At 38.4% G+C, this 21,834-nt stretch overlaps 1 protein-coding gene across 18 annotated transcripts in view; it reads right to left on the bottom strand.

Moving 5' to 3' along the window:
- The window catches only part of LOC5576021 (very low-density lipoprotein receptor), a 1,100,036-nt gene that overhangs the window by 278,001 nt on the left and 800,201 nt on the right, over window positions 1-21,834 (bottom strand). For 17 of the 18 annotated variants that reach the window (XM_021855964.1, XM_021855956.1, XM_021855970.1 and 14 more), the window contains one exon: window positions 9,841-9,963. The exons of the other annotated variant lie outside the window; for it this stretch is intronic. In XM_021855964.1, the coding sequence (XP_021711656.1) occupies window positions 9,841-9,963 (123 nt within the window). The remainder of the gene's footprint in view (window positions 1-9,840; window positions 9,964-21,834) is intronic. 18 annotated transcript variants of the gene reach the window in all.

Below are 21,834 nucleotides of genomic sequence, written 5' to 3'. Positions count from 1 at the left end.
AAATCTATCCGGGCGTTAGTAAGTTATTAACATGCAAATTCTAGCACTTTTCGTGACGCGAGCGATTTTTCGTTTTTCGAAATTGTACCCCAGTATGTTGCCGTAAGACGTTATCCAACGTCAAAAGTAAGAGGTTGTTTCAGAGATACGACCGCCAAGTTGACGTTGGATAACGTTAGCTTCTTCTATTTCCTGATTTAGGACCGTCACGAACTTATGAAAGATTTCTAGGTACTGACAAAAAATCTAATCAATTTTCAAACTATTTGTTGCATGTCAATTCTGATCTATTATGGACATTGAGTGTTATTATTTGGTTGGTTCGGTTAACACTTCAACACCGATAGAACCGGTCGATGGAAGATGAAGCATGAGCGGTAACTTTTGCTCTCCAAACAAATCTACCGGTTGAACGTTAGGTCCATTCATGATCCACTAAGATTGGTTGCTTTAGTGGATTCCGAAGCCAGTTTAAGGTTGAGGCTCTTGTCCATGAAGTCCGCTAACTCTGTGTACTCCTCTTTGCTCAAATCGATGTCGAAGTTACCTGTCACGATGATTGGCATGGTCTCCTTTTGATACTCGAAGAAGTTCCGCGCCATGAAGAACTTCTTCTGCTTCATTGTGGTATCCGGAGAAATATAGAAGCAAACCAGTAGTGCCCGACAATTCATTATAGTGATCTCGGCAGCGTAAATATCACCATAATCATCTGACAACAGGTGCAGAGTTTGCGAATCTTGTGCGCCACAGCAATCGTTGTTGCTGGCGGTGAAATCGATTAGGACTTCTTGATTAAGGCCACGGGACGGTGTTTTAATCACCCTCTCCATTTGAAAAGTAAATCTCAAGTACCACTCAATATATCGATGCGAAAAATGTATCACTAGCATTATATATATGTAGTGCATAACCCATTAAATTTTCAGTTTAATCGGTTCACTAAAACTAGAGATTTGCTTCTGCAAAGTTTCGATGATAATTGTTAGAGTGAGACAAAAGATAGTGAAAATTACACGGTCTCCCGTTTCACCTTAAGACCGATCTGCGATTCCAGAGCACGACCGTCATGGCCCTGCAGGAAGCGAGCGTGGCCTAACTGGTCGGTTTGTTTGAGGATACCAACCTATACGCGATCCACGCCAAGCGTGTCACCATTATGCCGAAGTACATCCAGCTGGCTCGTCGTATCCGTGGCGAAGGCGCTTAAATTGCGTTGAAGCACAATTTCAAACAACAACCCTTTACAGGGCCACAATTGAATAATTAATATTTAGTTATCAATTGTAATTTCGAATGATAAGTTTTCAACGGAGATAAATGGCAAACAAAGTTTTATCTAGGTTCCCGTCGCACGGGTCGGGCGGCGGTAGCATTTTTGCAGTCTTCTCTGTGTGTGTATTTCGATTCGATCGACAATTTCTTACCAAATCAAAACGTCATCAAAGCTGTTGCTGATAAGTTTTAGCTCTTTACTGATCGCTCTAGCATGCGACGACGACAACGGCATCATTCAATCATCACTAATGAGCCATTTTACGAGACGTTTCGGAACAGCTGATCGCCGCAACGGCGTCAATTGACAGGAGACCTGGGATTAAATCCAGCGTGATTTTCAATAACGCCTCATCTTACCAAACGAGGACATGGAGGAAATGACAAAAATGAGATCCAAAAATGTTCGTTACTGCAACATTACACCTAGTTATTGTATCAGCTACCTCTTTGTAACACATATTGCATATAAAAAAGCACTTTTGTGATCAGAAATATTTTAATAATTTTTCTCCATTTAAGTTTTCGCCTGGATGAAAAGCTACGCTAGAAATGCGCACAGTCATCAACCATCATCATCGCGAAAACTGACGCCGATGATTGAAAAATCCCAGGTCTCTTGTCATTTGACCAGGCTTCGTAAAATGGCTTATTGCGAGGCAAACCGTGATGGATTTTTAATTCATGTCTTATTCGCGATTTACCTGACCACGCGCGCACAATAGGAATTTTATTTCTTGACACTGTGATTCTCGAGAAGCATTATTTAGCCGTGATAAATGATTGCATGCAAATTACTGACCAAAATCTGAATCAATCACATCCAATCACCAGTAATGTCACTCTTCACGGTAGAAAATTCTCACAACTCTTTCAAAATGAAATGGTCGTCCTGAAAAGGACGGTTGGGGCTAGTCACCGTCGATCGAACTGGGTTGTCAATCCATTGTTAGACAGAAACACACCAAAAGATTACCGAAGACGATTAAATCGAAATGCGGTCGGTAATTTTGTGCTTCGTTGTTTTCATTGGTTTGCTCACTCCTCCGACGGCAATTTTCAAGGTTTATAGACGAGTTCCCAACGAATTTGATGGTCTAGCTGGATGCCCATGGCCATGATGAGCGATTTCACGGAACCCGCAGCATTTAGCTTGGGTTGGGAATAAACAAGAGCAGAAGCAGCGGCAGCGACGAATGTGTAAAATTTATTCCGATAGGAGTCCTTCTCCGGTTGCTGGTCGACGATTGACTGATGTGCGCGGGGCTCATTGAAGCTTGGTTGGCTTCGACTGAACACGATAGAATAAAGAGGAGTAAGAAGAAGGCCGAAAGGGGCGTTTCCCTTTGCATGACGAAAGTGGCTAAGATATCGAGCAATGATGTCTGTGCTAGGAATACACAAGAAAAATGTGCTTTTCTATGGAAAATAAGACATGCCTTGATATTTATCGATTTTTCAATAGTTTATTCATGAAAATCAATAGTTTTAATTATTGGAATCGAATCGTAGAAAAATTTCTAATATTCAATGGTTAGCTATTGATAATCAATAGTTTTCTTTTGTATGAAGGAAAATTTCTGATCCATGGGTGTCAAAATGATGAAAATTGTTCAATGAGAATTTCTTTTCAGAAGCATTCTAAATATGTCGCAATTTTGTTACATATGTTCTCATAAAATATGGCAAGTTTAAGAAGCTGTTGGAAATGCCACTCTACTTTACAATCATTGTGAAATGTTGTGACGGCACTGCAGCAGCTTCCGCGAATACAGTATCAAATTCATGACAAATTAAATGTTGTATGAAGCTGTGAGATTGATTGAGAAATATAAGATGTAGTAAGGTCGAAAATATTATTCTTTCAACTCTTTTCAACACATTTGATGGCCCTGAAAAGCGCCGATTTGCTTATACGACGAACCAGCTAAATGACGTGACGTGGATGGCGCACAAGAGCAACGGGTTGTTGATTACCGGGCATAAGTCGAAATCTGCAAACGATGCTCACTCTTAAAATCTTGAGCGATTTCACAAGTCCGACGCTCGATTAGAAGCAGCTCCTCGGATCAGCAACTCAGAGGGCCTGTGGTATTTCGTTCCTAGCGGGCTTGCTTCTCGACCACCGATGCTGAATTCAAAGTCGATATCTGCAAGCGCGGATAAATTTGCTGCGGCGATGACGACGGCTTGGACGCTTTTCCGAGCGGCAGTAGTTCGCCGTCATCGCCGCCGAAAATCAATCTTGCGTCTTCCTCTTCCGACGACACAAATTGAACTGTGACGGCGGGAGCAAACGCAAAACGAAAATGACTCGCCCGACCGTGTAAACAATCCGACCGCAAAAAGAAGACTGAGGGAAGAAGCAGGACCAGTGCGCTTTTATAGTGGGAAGCGGAACCCAAAACTGTGCTTGAACGTGATTGGTTAGATAAGAAAGGGGTCAACATTTAACGATTTTTCAATAGTTTGTTGCCAATAATCAATAGTGTCCTCAATTTGAATCGACGCGTAGATACATTTCCGATCGATTGATGTATAAATATTGAAAATCTATCGACAAATTGCTGAGTTATTAGCGGTCAAAACCTGACCATTTTTCGTTACATGCTCAATTTTTCGTTTTTTTTTAAATTGTACCCCCATATGTTGCCGAAGGACGTTATCCAACGTCAAAAAAAACTGCAACTCTTTTGATTTTTCATGCAAAATAACCAACTTTGATAAACCATATCTCAGTTACTTATGAACCGATTTGAATGAAATTCTCACAGAATATCAGAAATAACTTAAATTTTAACATATATTTTTGAGTGATTTTTCCAATCACACGTTGAAAAGCAGTAACGGTTTGACTAAAGTGAATTTTTGACGATTTTTTATAATTGACATAACTAAACAGCAAAGTTGTAGATTTTGACGAGATGATTAAGTTTGCTGAAGACAGTTTTTGTGTAAGGCTATCAGAATTTAAGATAAAAAGTTTTGAATTTTTCGTCGAAAATTACAGTTTAGTCAAACCGTTATTACTTAAAAACTTATAATTGGAAAAATCATTCAAAAATATATGTTAAAACTCAAGTTACATCTGATATTCTGTGAATGTTTCATTCGACAATATTTCCATAAATAACTGAGATCTAACTTACCAAAGTTGGTCATTTTGTATGGAAAATCGAAAAAGTTGCAAATGCATGTGAATAAGTTGGGGCCTTCCTTAGCCGAGTGGTTTAATTAGAGTCCGCGGCTACAAAGCAAAGCCATGCTGAAGATGTCTGGATTCGATTCCCGGTCGGTCCAGGATCTTTTCGTAATGGAAATTTTCGTGAATTCCCAGAGCATAGAGTATAATCGTACCTGCCACACGATATACGAATGCAAAAATGGAAACTTTGGCAAAGAAAGCTCTCAGTTAATAACTGTGGAAGGGTCATAAGAACACTAAGCTGAGAAGCAGGCTCTGTCCCAGTGAGGACGTTAATGCCAAGAAGAAAAAGAAGAAGAAGAATAAGAAGATGTGAATAAGTTCTCAGTTCATTCGACAAACCAGCTAAATATTTCATGGGTGCACAACAGCAACAGGGTAGCGGATCACAGGGATTTAGTTGAAATCTGGAAACGTAGCTCAATAGTGAGCAAGTTCGGAGGAGCTCTTACCAGCTCGAAAGCGGAAATGGAATGAAACTGAATCCAACGGAGGCAGCATGTTTTATAACCTTGGAATATCAGATGAGAAGGGAGGAGCCTTTTGTGCTCTTTCTGATCAACCAGTCTGGGAAATGGGTATGTGCCAATAATGTGTTGGGCTTGGAATTACTTGAAAATTGTGGAGAATACTAATACGTGAGAAATTGGTCGAACATGAATTGTTGGAATGATTGGCATTCCCTAAATATTCAATACGAGCTATTGATAATCAATAGTTTTCTTTATTATGACGGTAAATTTCTGATTCATGGGTGCCAAAATTATTACAATTGTTCAATGAGAATGTCTTTTCAAAAGCATTCTAAACATGTCGCAATTTTGTTACATGGGATAATTTTCCTAATCAAAGTGTTCCCATAAAATATGGAACATTAAAGGCGCTGTTGGAAAAGCCACTCTATTTTATAATCGTTGAGCACTCACCCCGACGGCACTGCAGCAGCGTCCGCGAGTACAATCTCAAATGGTTGAGTCATAAATTATTCATGACAAATGAAATTTTATATGAAGCCGTGTGAAATTGATTTAGGAATATTAAAAGTTATAAATAAAGTCGGAAATATTTCTCTTTCAACTCTTTTCCACAAATTTGATGGCTCTGAAAAGAACCGATGGCTTTGTAAGCTTCGATGTTATTACGGATAAATAACACTGCTCGGACCAGCAAAACTCAGGGGGCTTCTGGTATTTGCCCCTAACGGGATTGCTTCTTGACCACCAATGATGATTTTATCACGAGTCGAAATTTTGAAGCGCGGGTCAACAGCTTCTCGGCCGATGAAATTTGCGGCGGCGATGACGATGGCTGGGTGAACGCAAACAAGCGGTGAACCACAAAGCGAGAATGACTCGCCCGACCGTGTTCACAGTTCGACCGCAAATTCACCTGTGGACTGCTTCCTCTTCTTCTTCTAGGCGACGGCAGCGGTGATGGCTTTAGCTTCGGACGGCATCTTCTCTCGCTCGCTCGACAGTTTGATTTGAGCGAAGCAAGACAAACGGGGGCGTCCTTCGCTATCGATGTCTGTGCCTGAAAAGCACGCCCGGTCAGAGCAAGCCGATCTGTCGCCTGCTGAGATGCGAGCCAATCGGAGAGTGAAAAGCAAATGACGTCAAATTTTCTCTAGCCACCCCTATTTATAGATTTGCTTGAAATCAACGTTCTATTTTAAAACAGTTATTAAACTATTTGGACAGGTATGTGGGATTCAGTAAGTAAACGACATGAAGCTTTGATGTCTTATCTTTCGATTGAGGTGCTAATCAAGAAATTTCGTTAAGCCAGCGAAAAGTTATAAACGTTTAAAATATTTCATGCCAGCGTAACGCTCTCGGTTTTGAAATTTCAATTTCACTCCTGTATAGAGAAGAAAGACGTACTTCTACGTCAAAAAAAAATTGAGAAAAATTCAGGGTCGCCTATTTTCCCGGAAAACTCAGTTGGAAATTTTTTGTTTTCCCCTGACACTACTTACTTTGAAAAATCATAACTCAAGAACGAAGCATCATAGAAACAAAATGTTTATTGAAAATAAAAGCAAATTTTCTCAGGAATAAAAATAAAATAACTGGAAAAAGTTTTCCACAAAATTTTTCACCGTTGAGACAATTCGTAAATAAAAGCCGGAAAAACTATGCTCCAACTCGTGGAAAATTTTCAAAAAAAATATTTTTGAGAAGATAATTTCATAAGCTTTAATCGCTGAAATTTTTGAAATGTTATTTATTTTTGTCTTTGAGTTATGGCCAATTTTGTAAAATATGTGCAAATGTGCCATTTTGAGCCTTTTCTTTGAAAAATCATAACTCAAGAAAGAAGCATCGTAGAAACAAAGTTTTTTTTTATGAAAATGAAAGCAAGTTTTCTCAGGAATAAAAAAAATGTTAGCTGGAAACAGTTTTACACAAAATTTTACACCGTTGAGAAAATTCGTAAAGAAAAGCCGGAAAAACTATGTTCCAATTAGTGGAAAACTTTCAAAAATATATTTTTGAGAAGGTAATTTCATAAGCTTTAATCGCTGACATTTTTGAAATGCACTATATTTTTTGTTTTTAAGTTATGGTTTTTTTTTATTCCTGAGAAAATTTGCTTTTATTTTCATAAAAAAAAACTTTGTTTCTACGATGCTTCTTTCTTGAGTTATGATTTTTCAAAGTAAGTAGTGTCAGAGGAAAACAAAAAATTCCAACTGAGTTTTCCGGGAAAAAAGCGACCCTGATTTTTTCTCATTTTTTTTAATTTATATATTGATGAGCCCTGCCTGTGGAAAAAGTTTCATGAAAATCTGAGACCCTTCGGTGCCCTTCGGCCCACTTTGTACGGATATAAGAAAAAATCCCCAAATGTAAGGGTTGGCTTCGAGCGCTGTGTATAAAATAAACCACAGTGTTAGTCTTGTAAAATAATCGAAGATAATCCAATGGGCATTCTATTACGATATTGCTAGATGAATTCATTAGAGAGAGTTGCATATACTGTGCAGGAAACATCTCAACTTAATGTTTGGAATAATCTCTGAAGAAAACTCTAGCGGAATCCCTAAGGGAATTCCCAAAAACATGTTTGTGTTGTTTTTGGCCTTCCTTAGCCGAGTGGTCAGTGTCCGCGGCTACAAAGCAACGCCATGCTGAGGGTGTCTGGGTTCGATTCCTGGTCGGTCCAGTATCTTTTCGTTATGGAAATTTCCTTGACTTCCCTGGGCATTGAGTATCATCGTACCTGCCACACGACATACGAATGCGAAAATGGCAACCTTGGCAAAGAAAGCTCTCAATTAATAACTGTGGAAGTGCTCATTGAACACTAAGCTGAGAAGCAGGTTTTGTCCCAGTGAGGACGTAATGCCAAGAAGAAGAAGAAGAAGAAGAAGAAGAAGAAGAAGAAAATGTTTTATTTTTAAATAATCTCTAAAGGGACTCCTGCACCGAACCTTAAAAAAATGATGATCTCTGAAGGAATTTATGTAACAGTCCTGATACCAATAAGTCATGAAGATATTTCTGCGAAAACCTTGGCAGAACTCCGGGAAGCTAAGAGAAGAAATACCCTCAGAAGAGTAGTATCTCTTTTAATAAGATTGTCAAAGCTTAGACCGACTGTACATGTCAATGATTACTACTATGTTATTGATCGGAACTTGTAAGAATTAGACTTTGGTCCAAACGAATAACGGATGGGACTTTTCGCTTACTCTCGTAGTGCAAATTTAAGCAGCTCTCATATTATTGATCAATATCAATGCCAGCCAACAAGTCGTTACAGCCAGTTGGAATGAAGAAGGAATGTTGGTTTGTAATGATTGTTACCGAGAATACCTCTGCATCTCCATAATCACCACGAGAAGGGTGTTGATTAGTGAGGGTGGAACAAGCTATGGGAGTCACCTTTGGTCGATTATGCGATCTATGAAAAAGGTGTTAAAGTACGACTCTTACTTAACACTAGTTTTGCATTTTTGTCTTTGTCTTTAGATGAATATATATTTGTAGAAGATTAGAGAAGTACGTCGACATTCATAATGTCGAACTTTTCGAAGGTTATTTTCAGTTATTGACGAAAAAAGTATTTATTAATATTATATCAAACAGGAATTGCGATTTATGTCGACACTTTCGGTGACGAACCATCCAAAATTTGTTTGAAAACATAAACGTAACGTTGCCACGATAAACGTAAGTATGAAACGAGCTCACCATTTGGAAATCAATCCTCGACTGAACAAATGTATATTTTCGCACTCGCACATCGCGAATGTGAACCGGGCACAACGGAATCAACAATCACCCACTGCTCACCTTCGAAAGTACCTCGACAAATTAGGACAAGAACTGAAAGAATCGGGAAAAATCCTTCGCAAAAGAGTCATTGAAACCACCTCTAGAGAAACTATGGAGATGTCCCTGGAGAAATTCCATAAGACATTTCTGGAAACTCTTGTCAGATTCATTGAAATTATTACTAAAATAATTAAATAGAAGAATTCCTAGAAGAATTAAATAGAAGAAATATTCTAGAAAAATCCCTCAAGAACTGCGAAAGCAATATTTGGAATAATTTCTGAATCCATTAAGCCAATTATAAAAAATCCTTCGTGGATCCCTGATGCTTGCGTGAATCTCTGGAGATTTTCCAGAAGAATTCCTTAAAATTTAAAGTATAACTTGGAGAAACAGCTAGATAAGTTTCTCTAGGCGTATTTGGGAGATTGAATGTCGACATTTCAAAAAATTTTAATGAGATTAATTTAGTCAACTCAAACAATATTCAAACCACTCCGTAATGAATCGAATTGCGAAGGCAGCAGCAGCAGCATGCCACATAATGAATTATTTATGCATATTATTCCGCGTTTCCGTTCTGCCCAATGGTCTCCTCATAACGGGGATCTTGGGGACGCGGTTCCGGAATCCATTATTAATATCCGACCGATTCGGAGGAGGAGGAGGAGGAGGAGCAGGAAATCCAGCAGTTCATTTTCCATTTCAAGCGAAATTGATTTTCACAGTGCAATTAGCCGTTCGGGCGATGGTAATTGATTAATACGATTTATTGGCGTCGGGATCTGTTTGCTATGCAAATAAGAACCGTCGATAAAAATCTTGATCGGGTGTTTTTTTCCGTTTGCTATTTGCATAATTCGAATTTTTTTACGGTAGGTGATTAATAGAACGGAAGCTTCTCGAGTGAATTAATCGGAAGAACGTTGAACATGATTTCCCATTCGACTTTCGATGAAACAAAAATGAACGTTTTTTTCGCGAACCCTCAACGTTTTACGCTTTGATTAGTTGATGATCGATTCCCAAAAGAATGAAATCCCATATGAAATTAGTCAATATAAAAGGGGTACTTACTGCACGACATCTCGTCTGATCCGTCCGGGCAGTCCCGGTTCTGGTCGCACATCCAGGCCAGCGGAATGCAAGTACCCGTTCCACTGCGGCACGTGAACTCCTCCGAGGAGCAAACTTTGCTCTCTGGTTTACGGTATTTGGAAAACATATTTTTATACCAGGTTTTATTCCATTGATGTGTTGATGTTGCCGAGCGCATGCAAGGAGAAAACAAATTGGAAAAATTTCATGAATTTTAATGTTATCGGTGAGCGATTCCGGTGAATTTTGTCCAAAAAGGTTGTCAGCGGTTAACCATCAATCAAAAGTGAATAAAAAGCCATTAGTGGAATTCATGCGAAAATTAATTATAGCGAAGCAGAAAACGCGAGAACGTTATGGTAATGGTAGATTGGTTGCAAAATAATAAAAATAAACATGCCCATGAAAGCCTATTAGTGTTATGACGACAAAAATGATTGCACAATGCTGTTTTGGATTCAATCAGTGACTGGTCCGCTACTGGTCAATGGTGGTGATTCCGAGAAGCAAATTTCATTTTGAAGCATTAAATCAAATTGCAGTGTCGTTCTCTTGTTTCCTCCGGTTGAAAGCAGGTTGCTATGATCAAAGCCAGGCTGCATTGGTCGACGTCCGACAGAGAAGGCCTTGGAAAGGATGGTTGGAAGCAGATGCACAGAGGTCTAGTTTCAGTTCTTCAAAAATATGGTAAAAACCCAATTTCCAAACTTTGTTTTAAGCTGGAAAACTAAATCAAACATTCATTTACAATCTCAGACAGTTAACAACACATACGAGAAGTCAAAAAGAAAAATAATTCTTAACATGATTGGACGCTAAATAGCTGCACATGTCCAAAACCCTTACTTTTTATTTCAAAATTCGAGAAAATTCATTTTCCCATAACCCTTACAATTTTTTATACCAGCATATATTTTATAATTAAAGAATATTTCTATTGCCTAGATAAATAAATAATGATAATGCGGTTTTTATGCAACGACTTTTCAAAATCTGGCCCACTGTGCGATGCGGAGGTGTCACCCAATAAAAAGCCCAAGGACATGCATATTTTATTTGATTCCAGATTTTCTCTATGTTCATTTTTTGCTCTCCGGAATTCTCTTGTGCAAGGGAGCACACGTTCATGTCAAATGCACACCTGACGATTTGGCTGGAAAACGTCGGAGGGCTGTAAAAAAGTCGGATTCCTCAGCGGATGAATAAGTTGTCGGATATGAGCAATTCCACCGAACATGACGAATTTTTTTTAAATTTAATTTTTGTATTTTTTGAATCGCCTGAAAATTTGCATACAGATTCTTTATGACCAAAAATGCCATTTTGCAACTTCAGACCGCCATTTTGAACCTCGCCTTATTTTTGAGAAGGGCGTATCGGAAAATGCATAGCAAATCTTTAAAAAACTGTAACTCGAAAACGGTTTGTCCGATCGATTTGAGATCTTCTACAAAGGTGTTGGTATTGCTTAGGACTATATGGAGAAAAATATTCACGGTAAAAAAAAGTTACAGATTATTTTTTATTTCAAAAACAAAATTTTAAAATCGATTTTCTCCAGAAACGCAGTTTCGATTTTTTTTATTTTTGGAAATGTTTTAGGGGACAACTTATGTGATTTATTGCACAATGTTTCAAAATGGAAGAATTATGGACAGAAAAGTTATGATTTTTTTTTAAATTATAGATTTTGAAAAAAAAAATCGAAATAGATTAAAACAATATTTTTTTATGTGATTATTTGAAAGTACATGATTTTATTTTGATTTCAACAACACAAACCAAGTCATGTCAAGTACACAACACTGAAGACGACTTTACAGTTGAGGTTGAAATACGCTTATCTGTCGAAGGATACAATAGTAGAATTAAAAGGAACAGTACTACTCATCTTTTTGTATATTTACAGGCATTCTACTAAACAGGCTCCACAAGGGTTTTCATCACTTTTGCCTGTGTTAGTAGGTATGATGAACAAACACGTTTTTCCCATACCCATACATTTGGACATGGTAAATGAATAAAAGAAAAACGATGCTTTTTTTAAACGTACTTCATGGGCACAAAAATAATGCGCTATGTTGTCAAGTTTTATCACTGTAGCAATCATCATTGAAAAAAATGCGGTACAAAAAATTCGTAGTGTGAAGTACCTATGTAGTATATAAGGTAAGTCTGAAACCGTGAGAGCATTAGTGTTGTATCAACAGTGATTGTTCAGTGATTGTAGGTGACGTTTATTTGCCTGTGAAATTGACGTGCTACGAAAGAAGATACAGCATTATATTGTGGATTAAGGAGGCGTTTTACAGAGGTATTTATTTTTGTTGTGCGTGAAGCTGTACAAATATCATTTTTTTGCAATGAGTTATATCAGTTCAAGATATATTAAAGTGTTCAAACAAAGTTGTTCTAAACATTGTCGAAATCTTATGGAAGATAATATTCAGAATTGGTTTTGTTGGGATTTGCTGAACAGAATTAATTAAATAGTAAGCTTAAAATTTGCGATTCTTGTCGTTTAAAACTGTCTAATTGTACTCAACTATCTAGTAGCGATGACTCATCGAGCAGTGATGAACATGTAACTTCTGATACTGAAATGAATGTTCCAAGTCAGGAGTCTTTGGTAACTGTACCGTCAATGACCTCGGTCAATACGACTGATTCTGAAATAGGGGAATGTTCACGAAGTGTAAATATTGATATTTTTAACAAATCAATTTCCAGTATTTTAACATCTCCAATTGATCGTAAAAAAATGAATCCAATAAATTATTTAAAGCAAAAATATGAAGAAGTTAATAAAAAAATAAGAATATAAATATTCAAGTTAAATACAATTGATGAAATTGACAGAGATAAGGTTAACGAGTTTGATGAAATGATTGCACAAATTAAAGATATATTTTCTAAAGACGGTACGACCAGGAACGAAAAACTCCAACTACTTTCAATATTGCCGAGGTCATGGACGCTTCAGAAAATAATGGATATATTTAATACATCCAGGTATTTGGCAACACAAGCTAAACAGTCATTAGAAGGAACGAGTAAATCTTGTACATCTTTCGGGCTAAGTAATGTAGCAAAAGAAATTGTAGTAAACTTTTACGAAGATGATGAAACTAGCCGAGTGATGCCTGGCCAACGTGATTATGTTTCTGTAATGAGAGACGGAAAGCGGCTGGCAATTCAAAAAAGGTTAATGATGACTACCTTAAGAGAGTCTTTTAATCGATTTACTGAATTACATAGTGGTGTTCAAATAGGATTTTCATCTTTTGCAAAATTGAGACCGAAGAATTGTAAATTGTTAACACACATAATGTGTGCGTATGTACTATTCACGAAAATGGTAATTTGATAACCCATAGTTTAAAGAAATATAATTTACTGCATGATTTAAATTTTTTTACTGATAGTTTATTATGTGAAACAAAAACAGTGGATTGCACTTTACGTTGTTGTGAAAAGTGTTCAGATTCTACTACCTTTGAACGAAGCTTGTTATCAGAAATCGAAGAGAATGGCATTGACGAATTACATTTTGAAGAGTGGGTCACAACCGACAGGTGTTATATTGAAAATGATGAATTTGTATCATATTTTACTCGTAAATTGGAGAAACTAATACCTCAAGATTGCATCAAAAAAGAGCAAGCTACATTTATAAATAACACAAAAAACAATTTGATAGAAGGTGAATTTGTGGTAATTTGTGATTTTTCGGAAAACTTGAGCTTGAGCTTGAGCTTGAGCTTGATTGGCCGCCCGTGGATGCACTCCAGTATCGCCAGATCAGCTGCACTTACACAACGAACCAACCGAATGACTGCTTGGGACTAACAGGCATCCTCAGTGTATAAGTGCTGGTGATCTTCTATTTTTAGGCAACAATGGCACTTGCCACGTCAGAATGCAGACCAATGTGGGGAAGGGGGAGGAATTGATGATGCATTAAACTGGCTCCCACGTAGACCGTATATTCCACTGCATCCACGCCAGTTCATGCGGGAGTGTATGGATTGGGGGAAAGGCATGGCAGAGGGGTTTGCTTTTGTGGTTAGCAGACTGCCTATGTATCAGGCGTAAGAAAGGCGTGCGCGTGGAAGTAGGAAGCGTTAGGGAAACGGTTTCTTGTCCGTCTCTGGTTCTAGCGTTTGCTATGAACAAATAGTTTGAGTGTGATATATTTAGAATGGAAGATAGAAGCAAGTGAGAGATATACAACTCAAAGTACGAGGAAAGGGACGGGCCTGGGATTGAACCCATGACCTTCTGCATATGAAGCAGAAGCGGTAGCCATCAGACCACCAACCCCGTCATTGTGATTTTTCGGAAAACTACACATTTATTCTTCAAGATGAAGTTCAAAGCCATCATTGGAATGCTCAGCAAGCATCCGTTTGTAATATATTATTGTCAAGATGGCAAAGTCAATCATTTAAGTTTAGTTGTAATTTCAGAAGATTTGCACCATGATTCTGTATCTGTCAACTTATTCATATCTAAAATGATAGATTTTTTGCGATTGGATCACAAATTAACGGTCAACAAGATATATTTTATGTCTGACGGAGCTGCATCACAGTATAAAAATAGGAAGAACTTTTCAACTCTTTGTCAATTTAAAATCAAATATGATATAGAAGTTGAATGGCATTTGTTTGCAACATCACATGGAAAAGGGCCATGCGATGCCATAGGAGGGACACTAAAACGTATGGCTACCAGAGCCAGTCTTGCAAAAGAACGTGAACAATGATTGGGCTCAAAATCGGAAAGAAGAGCAGCTTACACAAATCTTCTTTTCTAATTCAACTACTGAGGAATATGATATCATTACACAAGAACTTAACCAACTATTTTCAAATGCAAAAACAATTCAAGGCACTCAGAAATATCACTCGTTTATCGCTATCTCTGAAATACAAATTGAAGTTAGACAATTTTCGAGCTGCGAGAAAGTAGTTGATGTAATTAAAATAAAATTGCAGTATATATATTCAAAGTTTTCCATTTTTTTCTATTTTTTCTGAAAAGTTGAGACCTTAAGCTTTCATTCCATAAAAAAAGATTGGAAATCGGTTGAGCTGTTCAAAAGTTATGATTTTTTTTAAACATTACAAATCTAATGCGCTGAGATCTACAGTGTGTGCCGATGAAAAATGACTGATTTTTTATTTTCAAAAAAATATATCTCAAAAACTAAAAAACATACATCGCTGAAAATTTGACAGTTTACGTAAAATTTTCTGAACTTTTAATAAAAAATGAGAGCAGCAATAGCCCCTTTGGTCCCGAGGCCTTCAAAACACGAAAAAACGGAAACTATTGAGTTTTTCCATGTAAAAACACACAATTTTTGTGAAGTTTATATTTTTCCCGAAAAGCCAAAATCTTAAGCCTTCATTTCGTCCAAAAAGATTGAAAATCGGTCAAACGGTTCAAAAGTTATAATTTATTTAAAAATAAAAATTTTGCAAAATCGCGATATTTCTGGTCATCCTATTTCGGAAATGGTCACCCAAATCAAAAAATCCAAAAATACGTGTATCCTTATTTCGGATAAGGAACAAAATAGCAAATTTGCACGGAATTCGGAGACCCACTAGATCGGTTTTTCATGGAATGGCTGTATATATATATATAAAAAAAAAAAAAAACAAAAAACAAACTCCTTCTCCATGGTTGTACGATCTTGCCGCGATGAGAGGGCTTTACCCATTAGCCGGGCTTAGCCCTGGGGACCAAAGGTACACCGTTGTGATAGAATCACATTTTTAATGCCACGTTTAGATTTACCGTGTATATTTCGGAAGTGATGCATCTCAGCTTAATTTTACTTGAGTATTTTTCGATTGAAAATTTTCATATTTAAAAATATATAGTCATTTTTCTGTACTAAAAAAAAAATCGCACCAAAAATATCGTTTTACATAAATTTGTTTTATTTATTTTTTAAATAATTTATTTTTTATCCAAAAATTTCCCGTTTTGAGGCATTGTGCAAGAAATTACAATTTCAGCTACGATTCACTCAATCAAAATAAAATATTTCTGGAATGGAGAAACACGAAATATGTTTGAAAAGGGCCTATTTTACTTTTTTTATTTGAAAATTTTATATAAATATGAGTATATCTCGAAATTGATGCAACCTAGAAAAATTTACTTAAGTACTTTTCGATTGCAATTTTTCTGTACTTTCAAATAATCACATAAAAAAAATTATTGTTTTCCTCTATTACGATTTTTTTTTTTCAAAATCTATAATTTCAAAAAAAAATCATAACTTTTTTGTCCATAATTCTTCCATTTTGAAACATTGTGAAATAAATCACATAAGTTGTCCCCTAAAACATTAACAAAAATAAAAAAAAATCAAAACTGCGTTTCTGGAGAAAAACGATTTTAAAATTTTGTTTTTGAAATAAAAAATAATCTGTAACTCTTTTTACCGTGCATATTTATCTCCATATAGTCCTAAGCAATACCTACAACGTTGTAGAAGATCTCAAATCGATCGGACAAACCGTTTTCGAGTTACAGTTTTTTAAAGATTTGCCATGCATTTTCCGATACGCCCTTCTCAAAAATAAGGCGAGGTTCAAAATGGCGGTCTGAAGGTGCAAAATGGCATTTTTGGTCATAAAGAATCTGTATGCAAATTTTCGGGCTATTCAAAATATACAAAAAAAAAATCGTCATGTTCGGTGGAATTGCTCTATGAGGAAGTTCAGAGAACTCAATAGATTTTTTTTGATCAAGTTTCTATTGAGTGAAATCCATGACATTCGTTAACTAACAGCTTCATCCCTGACATGTCAGTTGCTACATCTCTAGAAGAGACTATGAACGCGCGAAAGTTGGCACAACCGTCAAACAAACCAAATTGCCGTGTGTTCTAGTGAAACCTATTTCCAGGAACAATGTCATGTTAAAATTCTCCTCTCCGAGTTCTGCCATGGAAAAGACGAGACAAACGTTATTACCCCGGATGGTTTCCATTCATTTCATGGTCGTTCTTTTCCCCCATATAGCCCAGTGCATTCCATCCGACGTAGCACGAAAAAGTCCAGGCAGGTAGCCCAGGACACCGCGAATGGCGAAATTCTCACTCTCGCCTCTTGTGACCATAGTACCACAGTGGTCTAGATTTGAAAAATTATGGCAAAACTTACTCAAACAGAAGATTTTATTATATTTGTTCATGAAAAGTTGCGTTGAACATGTTTTGAGGCTGCAGACCGTATTTTGGGTGTTATCACCATATCCTTAGAACAAAAATGCTATTTTCATACATTTTGGGGTTCCTAATAAAACTAATAAACACCAAATCCATTCAGTAACATTCTGCTGAAATTTGCGGAAATTCAGCAAATCGATGTTGATAATCAGCACAATTTGCAAAAAAATTCAGCAAAATTTTGCTAGAAATTTCAGCAAAGCAAAATTCAGCACAAAATTACTGAATTCAGAGAAAAAAATATTTGATGTGTTAAAATTGAGTTTTTGTCAGCTTTTTGAAAAACTGACCCACCATGTGTCATCGTCCTGGAGCGGAAGCGCTTCCAACTTTTAATGACGACATGCTTCCTGATTATCTTTATTATATTTCAGTTGGAGCTGAAAGTTTTTCCGCGGCGGAATTGTTCCCACCTTTTTGTACGTGTCAACATTCGTGAGAGAGAGAGAATGGGGAAACGTGTAAGTGGCAGTTTTATGGCTTGTAATTAAGATGAGTTTCCCCGTGCCAGTCCGTGGATTCGGAAAGGACGAACGGCTACCCGTTAATGGTCGTGGATTCCCGTAAACGAAAACGAGTGTCACACAATCCTAGGGCAGCGATTGTTCCCCTGAAATGGCCGCTGGTTGGACAGGCGGATGGATTGGATAGCTGCAAGTCGATACCGTTCTGAGAGGATGCACCTCATTAGCATCGAAGTGCACAGTGTGCAGCTGGTAACGCGCGTTGCATAGCTTTCAGGCGTATAATGACGATTTACATTGCCGATTATCGAAGGGGCAAACGGGGGCCCTGTCAATGCCATAGGATACCGTTCCATCGAAACGTGCGTCCAATCTAGTCCCGGATAGATGAACGGATCCTGTTACATACGGGGAGGTTACGGTTGAACGAGATGAGAAAAACTGCAAAGAGTACCTACAATTGCTTCTCGAGAGGAGTAAGCAGTGCAGCCTTCCAGGGGTAAAAGAGAATGAAAGAGCACTTCCGGCAAAACCAGGGTTTCACAAACGGTGATCCGCGGACCTCCTAGAGGTCGTAATACCCTGATGACAAGTAGACGTTAAACAGTTATTAACTGAGAGCTTTCTATGCCAAAGTAGCCATTTTCGCACTCGTATATCGTCTGGCAAGTACGATTATACTCTATGCCAGGGAAGTCAGAGAAATTTCCATTACGAAAAGATACTGAACCGACCGGGAATCGAACCAAGACACCTTCAGCATAGCTTTGCTTTGTAGCCGTGGACTCTTACCACTCGGCTAAGGAAGGCCCCTTCTGTGAACATAACTGGTGAAATAAATTAGAAACACAATAGGTTTATTATGTAAATAAGGCTTAACCGCAAAAGGTCATTCGTTTTTTTTTTCACAAAAAAGGTAATCTATTTCAAATGAACCATACTTAATATAATACAGCGATTGAAAATGCAGTCCTATATTAATATGCTGAATGATAACTTGAATGATTATTTCGTTACAATTTCAAAAGACCATTATTTCTGGAATTTAAAAAAAAATCTCCGAATGGAATTAAGCATAACACCCTGGGAGAATTCTTGGAGAAAAAGTGGTGAAAACCCTGATGGAGTTTACCTAGGAGTTTTCATGGAAGAACCAAAGGAGATACTACCTTTGAAAACACTCAAAAATATACAGGCAAACACTCATAGGGGAATTCTACAAAACGTTATGCATTTGGGAGGATTTCATAGTGAAATTTCTTGAGGAATTCTTGTAAAACTCCTTCAAAAATCTTTGGGCTTAGGAAACATTTTTGAAGACTTTCTGAAGAAATTCCTGATTCTTGCAGATTTTTGCCCCTGCTTTCAGTATTTACAACACGAGCAATCAAACGTCGGTTCAGTCACGGAAATATCGTGGAACTGCAGACTCGCTCGAACTTCTTCGAGGACGTTTGCTACGATATGCACTCTCTTCGGCCAATTTTCCTCCGGCTGGTAGAGGAACTTTGGAGCACGGAACCACGGCCGTCGGAATGGAAGGTGTTCCTTTCTCACACTTTGTCAACGCATCCGCCACGTTGCACTTTGTTGGCACCCAGCGCCACTCCGCAAGTCTCGTCATTTTGTGGATTTTGTCGATCCTACTGCTTGTATCACCGGTGATCGAAGTGGATCCACGACAGGACAGTCGTCGAGTCGGACCACATAAAACGTTGCTTCACCTCGAGGGAAAGAACTTCGACGACAGAATTGGCCAGCCTTACTCCAAGGACTGCTGCCTGCAGCTCTAAACGGGGTATTGATAGGTAATCTAGTGGGACCACCTTTTCTTACACAACATACTCAACTGACAGTTCCCACACTACCGAGGGTACGCAGCCAGATACGCAATCGTCATGCCGCCGCAGGGTTGTGAGCGGCGGTGCGAACACCTTGACTTATCATGTCTGGTCTGATGTTCGATATATTTTTGAAACAATGCATGCACAAATAATTGGAAATATCCTTGGAAAAAGTTCCTTGACATAAATCTCGTGGAACTTCTAGAAACTCTACTGGTCAAAGATATGAACAATCTCTTGAAGGAGCTGCTGGATAAAATCATGCAGGAACCCCTGGAAAAATGAAATTCCTTGCGGATTCCTTTCCGTAAAGAAACTAATCGAGAAATATCTGTACAACTTCCTGGAAGAACCTCTGGAGAAATTCGAACAACAACCGATAAAATATCTTAGGATAAATTACTGATCAGGTATCAGGTATCAAAAGGTCGGCTCCAAAGGCACGTTCCCCACCAGTTGGGAGATTTGTGCCATCGCCATATTTGAGCCTATTTCATCATCTACCCGATGGGAGAGGAAAGGGAAGGGAAAGATGGGAGGAAATAGGAGTGGGGTCCCTTGAAGAGGGAAAATCGCAGAAGCGAAATGAGAGCATGTAGCTCCATACCACAATGGGTTCGAACAGCGCCCTAAAAAGGGCACTGCAAAACGCATGAGCGTAAAGAGAGCCTATAGCTCATTACCACAGCGGGTTAAGAATAACAGGATGTCCTGAAGATTCAGGCATCTGTATTCAGTTTCACTTAATAAGTGTTTACCAAGTAATTGGAATCGCATTTGCAAAAAAACTGGACAGTTACATATCAGGTGATACGAAGTTCCATAATCGGAGTCACAACTATCACACACAAATGAGTCAGCACGCTGAATATTGCCATGTGATAGTTGAGTCGGCAGTGGCCTGTCAACGCTCTGACCAAGAGACTGCAATTCTGCTTTGACAGATTTGTTAAATACTTCGCCACCCTTGGAGATGGCTCAGTAATGTACAATTTTGTTTGACGACATGACTCCAAACTATTCCAATATTGCTTGTGCTGAGTTGCCGCCCAAGAACTTATCTGAAGCTTCACCCAGCACTTCGAAATTGGAATAGCCGGCTCAGGGCCAATGAAGTCATGCGATGCTCCATCGCGAGCTAGCTCATCAGCCAATTCATTTCCAGCGATGGAAGAATGGCCAGGTACCCATACAAGGTTTACAGAGTTGACTGAATTCAGTTCCTCAATTTGAGTTCGACATGCGATAACAAGCTTCGACCTTGAGTTGGCCGAAGCGAGAGCTTTTATAGCAGCCTGACTATCTGAACAGAAGGATATGACTTTACCCATTACGCGCTGTTGAAGTGCTGATTGCACTCCACACATAAGAGCAAATATTTCCGCCTGAAAAACGGTGCAGTTACTACCAAGTGAGTAAAACTGATTCAGCCTTAGCTCACGAGAATATACTCCTGCACCAGCTCTACCTTCAAGAAGGGAGCCATCAGTGTAACATACTATATTGTTTGATATACTTCTTTCCAAATAGCCAGACGTCCACTCTTCCCGTGAAGGGAATTGTGTGGTAAATGTCCTGTAAGGAAAGTTACAAACAATTGTGAGATCACTTGGAGCAAGGACAATTTTGTCCCAATTCACCAAAAGTGGAAACAACGAAGTGTGTGTAGATCTACGATTCACTGGATTTTTCTCCAGTAGATCCAGTACCCATAAACGGTAAGAGCAAGAAAGTGCTTCTTGTTTAAGATATATATGTAGTGGCGCAACGTCGAAAAGGGCCTCGAGCGCTGCTGTGGGAGTTGTAGAGAACGCACCAGACATCGCCATCAAGCACATCCTTTGGAGATGGCCCAATTTTGATTGGATTGTTCTCACTTCGCCCTTTTGCCACCACACAAGACATCCATATGCCAATATTGGTCGAACAACTGTTGTGTAAATCCATTTGATATATTTGGGTTTGAGGTCCCAAGTTTTACCAAAGGTTCGCCGGCATTGACCGAAGGCCAAACAAGCTTTTTTGACTCTGAAATCAATGTGAGCTGTCCATAAAAGTTTGGAATCTAGAATGACTCCGACATACTTTACTTGATCAGTCACATTAATCTCAGTGCCAAAAAGACGTAAAGGTCGAATTCCATCGCGGTTTCGTTTTTCCGTCAACAGAACAATAGATGTTTTATTCGGGTTAACCGAAAGGCCATATTGGCGACACCAACTCTCGACTACCTGAAGAGCATCAGGTCGAATAGGGTGCTTATGCACATACCAACTATCAGAGCTAGATAGTCGTCGGCAAATCCATAAGTTGGAAAATCGTAATCATTGAGTTGCCTCAATAGCGTATCTGCTACGAGATTCCACAAAAATGGTGGCAAGACTCCCCCTTGGGGCCATCCGCAAACACTCAA

This window comes from Aedes aegypti, chromosome 3 (genome assembly GCF_002204515.2).
Source record: "Aedes aegypti strain LVP_AGWG chromosome 3, AaegL5.0 Primary Assembly, whole genome shotgun sequence".
Taxonomy (NCBI): Eukaryota; Metazoa; Arthropoda; class Insecta; order Diptera; family Culicidae; genus Aedes; species Aedes aegypti.
Note: the sequence above shows the minus strand (reverse complement) of the source record. Positions and strands in the feature narration are given on the sequence as shown.